Below are 7,211 nucleotides of genomic sequence, written 5' to 3'. Positions count from 1 at the left end.
AAAACTTATCTTTGTTTTGCAGTATCTTGCTCATTGTCTTACAAGTGAATGCCTAGTAAATGTTTGCTAAATGAATTAAAGAGGCTTAATGTTAATTAACATTGAATATTGTTTGAATACACTAGAATTGCCTGCCCTGGAGCACATTTGATTATAGATGTATACAAGTACATTAAGGTGGAATGGATTGCATAGCAAGAAAATGGAATGGCAGGGCAAGAGACTTGGAAACATTTAGAACCCAGCTTTTAAAGTGTACTCACTGTTGTGTTTTCCTCCTTACTTCAATTTCTCAAACTAGGAAACATGGATCTAAATGCCTTGTGCACTGCAAAATGGGGGTGAGTCGCTCAGCCTCCACTGTGATCGCCTATGCAATGAAGGAATATGGCTGGAATCTGGACCGAGCCTATGACTATGTGAAGGAAAGACGAACTGTGACCAAGCCTAATCCCAGCTTCATGAGACAACTGGAAGAGTATCAGGGGATCTTGCTGGCAAGGTGAATCCTTAAGAGACTTTCTCAGATTTTCCCACCTTTATGCTCTCTAGGGCAAGGTGAAATGTTCTTCTCTGCTGGTAGTTCAGCCTAACTTAGATGTATCATATGTTTTGAAAATTGAAATCTCTATCCATTTTTTAAAAAATAAGTATAAGCACGTAAGATTAGGCATTTAATCAAAACTATAGACATTTAAGCTAAAGGATGGAAATATTTCCTTATTTCAATTCTCAACTAGGTACAGATTTTAATGAACACTTCTCCATACCTTCTAATGCCAGATGCAGCTGTCTTATCAAAACGAATACTGATTGCTCCCAAGGTAATGCTAGGCATAGCTGGAATTCTTAGAAATTTTTTTAAACCATTTGTTTAAAAAAAGAAAAATGCCTGCTATTTCTTCAGACATCATTTTTTATTTTTCAGTGCCTGTTTTCACTGAGCTCTTTCCATTGATTTTGGTCATGTGACAAATGAGCAGAATTGGGATATATATAACCCATTTGAGGTGTGAAGGTACATCCCAAAAATAGCTCTTTTTTTTTTTTTTCACATCTTTTAATCTAATTTTATATATAAACTCAATAGCCATAGAGAGCAGTTGATGTTATCTTATTTCTCCAGGTCTTATTCTTATCACATTTATTGATGGCTATTTTTTCACAAAAACTGTTCTTCAGCCTACCTCTCTACCCAGTACTTGTCTTTAACTGTAGCAGTGTTTATTGAGCACTAACACTGCACTTAACCATCACTGTTCCTTATTTCCCCCAGCTTTATTGAGATATAATTGACATATAGCATTGTTAAGTTTAAGGTGTACAATGTATTGATTTGATACATTTATATATAGCAACCTGATTGTCACCATAGCGTTAGCTAACATCTCCATCCCTTTAATCACTTCTTTTTTGTGATGAGAATATTTAAGATCTCCCTTAGCAACATTCAAGTATCTAATACAGTAATATTAGCTTTAATTACCATGCCGTACATTAGGCTTCCAGAATTTGTTAATCTTATAACTGGAAGTTTCTACCCTTTGACCAGTATCTCCCCATTTTCCCCAACCCCCACCCTTGGTAACCAGCACTTTACTCTGTTTCTCTGAGTTTGGCTTTTTTAGATTTTACATATAAGTGACACCATGGGATATTTGTCTTTCTCTGTCTACCCAGTAGTAGGTCTTGATCTCTCTGTATCAATAAAAACTAGCTGTTTCTACAATAATTTGGTAATTGGTTATAAAATGAGTAATTAATTTCACTATTTATTGCCCCCTTTGGTGGTGAAAGCCACCTTCATCTGCTCCCAAGAAAAAGATTCAGGTATTAAACCGGATTTTAAGGATCGGTTTCCTGAGATGCCACATACTGAAGTTCTATAGATACTAGATTTTGCTTTGTTTTTTCCATGTAAGCATGTTCTAGGTGGTTTTATTATGGTGAAGGCATAGCTGCCTAGAAGCAGCTGGGGCTCATGCCAGAGTTTGACTCCAGTGAGTCTCATGACTCAGTCTTGACTCTTGAATCTGGGCTGTGTTTCCCCTGAACAAAATGTTAAATAGCCTTCCAGCCTATCCAAGCAGAGGGACCCCATCCCACCCCTGAAGTATTGTGAAAATATGGCCACAGCATAGCAGTCTGGTTTCCACTTTAAAAAAGTAACCCCTCCCACTTACTCAGTACTTGGCATAATTTCATCTGAGCCGTTCTCTTAGGGGGCTGGGAGGATATGCAAGTCTCCTCCACTTACAAAGAATTTATAGGTCTTTGGGGCCAGATTTTAATGACATTTTTAGATTAGATCAGAAGGTAAGACACAGCAGTTCTTTTTGGCATCTGAGGATTGGTTGAGATATAAATATTGTATATTCTCAGACACGCATGACGGATGTTAGGCAGTGTCCTCACGTGACCCGTTGAGAGGAAGGATACTATGTGTTCTGCCAATTTTAGTATTTATTCTGGAATCCCAGGCTACTGCAAGCTGTTGTGTTGGGTTTTTTAGTGTATGTGATTTTTCTTAGATGTTAAAGGATTTTCAGAAAAATCTTAGATGAGGATAAGAAGGGCAGTATAAACCCACAAATCACTCTCTGCCTCTTTCCTTTCTGTTCCATCCTGCCTTACTGGATTTGATTCATGGAGGGAGGGGCAAGCCCTGGGGAATGAGGAAACCACAGAATTTGAGTCAATAGATCTGGTTTCCATTCCTAGCTCACCCCTTTGCTGCAACTCTGAGAAGTTAATACACAATTCTGATCCTCACCTGACCCTATCTATAAAGTGAAAATCAGGAGACCTACCTCACCGAGTTATTGTAAATAAAAATGTATATGAATGTACGTTATGTACTGTTAAAGGTTGTTCAGATATGATTCTCATCATTTCCTTCCTCCAGAAAACACATATATATGCGTGTGCTATTTATTTCTTCCTCCTTGACACATGTACATGCCATTTATTTGCTCCTCCTTCCTCCAACCACTGCCTCCTACCACCCACAGACACACCAACTCCATTAGAAACTGGAATAAGAAGTGGTCCTGGAATTGCATGTATCATGTTATCTCCTGGATTTTAAGAACTAGAATCCAGTACTGGGGTTATTACTTAGGCTGCTTTCAGCTGCAAATAATAAAATACCTCTATCAATTGGGATCTCAAGAAGAAACTGTGTACTTGGGTTAGGATTATTTGAGGAGGGTTTTATAAAGGGACTGTTTACAAAGGCGTGGGATTGAAGTGGAATCGAGGGACTTGTATCAGGAGAGCCCTTTGGTAATAGCTTCTTAGGCCCAAAGAGGGAGCATTTCTAGAACCTAGAAGGCAAGTTTTGGAGAGAAAGGTGCCTTCAGAGAAGAGCAATAACCTTCAATTAAGGAACACAGCCAGCCTGAAGTGACCCTGCAGAGAGGGAGCTAGGGAAATAAATGATCTGCCTTTACTCTCCTCCCTCCAGTCTCCTGCCGGGGTATCCTACTAGCCAAAGCCTGCGGAAGTCAGAAGACTAGGGGGCCTGTTGATGGTGTCCATAGATCAACTTTGAGGGCAGATAACAGGGTAGAAAAGCTGAAGAGTGGATCTGCAGGGTCAAACAAGATATCTGGCCTAACACCCAGCTATAGGTAGTTTAAAAAGTTGGACCATTTAACATCACTTGTAACAAGAAACACAGAAGTAGACTCTAATGGCTCAGTGATATAATCAGGGACTTTGATACTCTCTATCTTTCTGTTCTACCTTCCTGGGTAAATGGTTTGGTCCTTGAACTTGTCTCCTCAGGATTGACAGATATCTGCCACATTTCTGGGCATCTACATGTAAATTCCACAGCATCTGGCTGAATGAATGGGCGTTTCAATTACAGTGGGAAGACCTTTCCCAGAAGCTCCCCAGTAGACTTCCCCTACAGGACTCATTGGCCAAAACTCGGTAATATGCCTAAAACTAATCACTGGCCAGAAAAATAGAATTTCCTGGGCTGGCTTAAACAAATTCACATTTACTCTTTGGTACTTGGGAAGTGCCACATTTCCCGAACCCTTGGGACAGTAACACCCCAACCAAATCAGGCCTCTGTCATTGAGGAAAAAGAGTGGGAGTGTCTGCTGAGTGTACAGCCATTAAGGTCTGCAGTCTATGGTGTGTGTCAAAAAATGGCACTTGCAAGATAACCTGCCAAGCTAAATACCAAGTGATTGGGCCCAGCAGACTCTTGCCTAGCCCTGGAGTTCTGCTCCCAATTTGTTAGCTTAGATGAACAAAGAAAGAGAAGACCAAGACTCCTGTAACTATCCAAAGCTCTGTCAAGCTTTGCAGCTCAAGTAACCAAGAGAGGAAAGTTCTTAGAAAAATGCCACTCATTCTTTTTGCAAAAAAAAATTCTACTTTCTGTCGAGCTGCTTAGATCTCATGTTTCATATCTTCTCCCAGGAAGCATGTGGTGATTTTCCCAAAGAAATAGAGCTCTGGTCCTAGCATTCTCTAGCTTCACGGTTGTCCAGATGATTGGTTGGCACTCAGTGCTTAACTTGAGGTAACTTAACTTGGTACTTTGACCTCTTGGTAGAAAAGAAGTTTAGCAAAGTGGCACCAGGTCCTGTAGGAATTTATGAATTGATTACAGTCTCTTAATCAGAATATGAGGATATGGGCCAAATAGTAATAGCCCCCTTGAAATACAAGGGGCTTTTTGCATCCTTCAGTATGTCTTTAAGAGCCTGGAGAAGACTGATATTTAATATTCTCCCTTAGACTTAAAAGGGTATGGCATCACAAAGCCACTGATATTGTTCATATCTAATTTTATTTTTTATGTTTTTATAGCTGGGGAATGGGAGTGATGCAGGAGGGAGAGACGTGTGTGTGTGTGTGTGTGTGTGTGTGTGTGTGTGTGTGTGTGTGTGTGTTTCTCTCTCTCTCTCTCTCTCTCTCTCTCTCTCTCTCTCTCTCTCTCTTAACCTTCCATTAAACTGCCAGCAGCCCTGTTTGTTATTCTGCACTCTGATCATGCAGGTATCTGGCAGATTTGTGTTCCATTAGACAAGTTCAGATTTCAGGCTTTTGCAAGCTGGCCATGTGTCTGTGATATTAGGTTTCAGTGTATAAGGCAAGGAAGAAAAACTGGGTGGTAGCCAGGAAGGGTTTGTGCCACAGGTCCTCATAGATGTCAATTTTGATTCTTTGAACACCCCTGTCACTAGGGCCAGAGGCTTTGCTGGTGGAGACATTGAAGTCTAGTTAGCTGGTGCACAGTGGTCAACCAGCAGGAGGGAAACCAAGAATGAGAGGACATGGTTCTTGGTCAGGTGACAGCCAATCCTAATTGAAGTTTAAAGGATTTTCTTAATAGCTTTTTAGAGAAATAATCTTAAAGCACAGCACAAAGAAAATGCTCAATTGAAGTTTTTTCCCTTCCTTCTCCTCCTTTCTACAGGCTGCCTAATGCCCCAAGAAGTAACCATAAACAGTCTGATTTTACTATAACTGATAATCCATTTTTAGCAGTGTTTTCTTCTATATAACTTTATCAGAGTTAGTGCTCTATCAAACATATAATAAACAAGAAAGCAAGAAAGTGGAGGAAAGAGAATGGGATATCATGTGTATCCTGTCATTTAATTTCCTGTTCATTTACTAAGTAAAAGGCCAAATTCTTACCCAGAATGGCCCAGTCATCTCATGTATGTCAGTGTGTTTATGTGAATCCAAATTCAGGTCAGAGGCCATTCAAGGGGGAAAAGAAACTGAGAGTTGATTGCATCATCCAGGCCACAAACCAACTCTGAGGTTCTTTTGGCAACTTGTTTACTTGCTGCCTACCTGGAATAAGTTGCAGGAGTTGTCAGCTGAATTTAAACATTAACAGTTTAAAATAATAAATATCTAATGTCTTAATGTCTATCCCTACAAGTAATGGAGCATTATAATAAACCGACTTGGAGAAAGGCTCCACTAGAATACAGTTTGGTGTTACCGAGTAAAATTTATGATTCATACATGCCCTGTGACCCACCTTTTTGGCTTCTATATATAACACATTTGAGAATCCAAAGTGTGCACCAGGCAGAAGAATGTCCATGGCAGTGTCGTTTGTAATAGCCAAAACTGTTCATCAACAAGATGGATAAAAAAATTATGGCATATTCATTACACTCTGTGAAATTACAGCTGTACACATGTTAGTCAAAAAAGCAATTGTAGAAGAATACAAACAGTATGACTTTATTTGTATAAAATTCAAAACATGCAAAACTGAGCAATCTATCGTTAAGAACAAAACATGCGATAACTCTATAAAGAAAAGAAAGGGAATGATAAGCACAAAATTCAGGACAGAGGTTAATAACCCCTGAGGGAGGATGAGGAGGGAGGGAACCTGGAAGAGCCACGTGGAGTAGCAGTGCTTCAAAAGCCATGGTAATTAATATCTTGACTGTAGCAGAGAGCTGCCTACCACGCTCACTGCAGGTCCTATTATAAAAATGAAAAAGGAGGCAGAAGCAGACCGATCTTCAGATTGAGATATTTCTTTCTCCTTTACAAGTAAGTGTCATGTTAATTCCAGAGCCCTGACCCAATATTTTCTGATGATTATCTCCTCCAGGAAGAGAAGGAAATCCCTGCTGGGCAAAGCAACTATGATGTCAGCCACTTCCTCTGAAACACGCACTGTTTGTGCCTGTTTAACTTTGGTTTCTTATTCTCTCTTGATTGGTTAGTGATTTACAGGCAGTTTTAAAAATCATACTCCAGTGGGTTCTTGGGATCATGAAAACATCCCATTTGCCTTTTGCTTGATAATATGTTCTTTTATATTAGTAGAAGGATGAGAACAGCTATTCCCCGAAATGTCTTCCCAGTCATTTGCATGACAGGAATTGTCCTGCCATGGAGGCCAAGAGGAGTTGGTACACGTTTGAACATCTTTAAGATAGGTGAAGGATAAAAACTGGAGAACACACAAATTTTTTTTTAATTAAAAAATAAAAAAATTGGAGAACACAGTCACATTTAGGTCAGGAAACAAGGGTGTCTAGATATAAAAGAAAGAATTTTAAAGGGAAGTTCTTCGGCATTGATTGATCACAGTGTATAGTTTAGACCTCACCAAGCAGTCAGCTTGCTTCTCCTGACAGCCACTCACTGGTTTGGGATGTGTGATATGTTGTCTCCTCCTAGGGGTGGCTGGAGTTCATGCAGCT

General features: G+C 39.8%; 1 protein-coding gene across 4 annotated transcripts in view; it reads left to right on the top strand.

The window, feature by feature from the left end:
• The window catches only part of SSH2 (slingshot protein phosphatase 2), a 102,327-nt gene that overhangs the window by 83,358 nt on the left and 11,758 nt on the right, over positions 1-7,211 (top strand). For all 4 annotated transcript variants that reach the window (XR_001518052.2, XM_006925034.3, XM_006925033.3 and 1 more), the window contains one exon: positions 302-502. Coding sequence is in view for 3 of the 4 variants with exons in the window: in XM_006925034.3 (XP_006925096.1) it covers positions 302-502 (201 nt within the window). In the remaining variant the exon portion in view is untranslated. The remainder of the gene's footprint in view (positions 1-301; positions 503-7,211) is intronic.

This window comes from Pteropus alecto, unplaced genomic scaffold, assembly GCF_000325575.1.
Source record: "Pteropus alecto unplaced genomic scaffold, ASM32557v1 scaffold98, whole genome shotgun sequence".
Classification (NCBI taxonomy): Eukaryota; Metazoa; Chordata; class Mammalia; order Chiroptera; family Pteropodidae; genus Pteropus; species Pteropus alecto.
The sequence above is the reverse complement of the archived record's forward strand: the minus strand, read 5'-3'. Positions and strand labels throughout refer to the sequence as shown.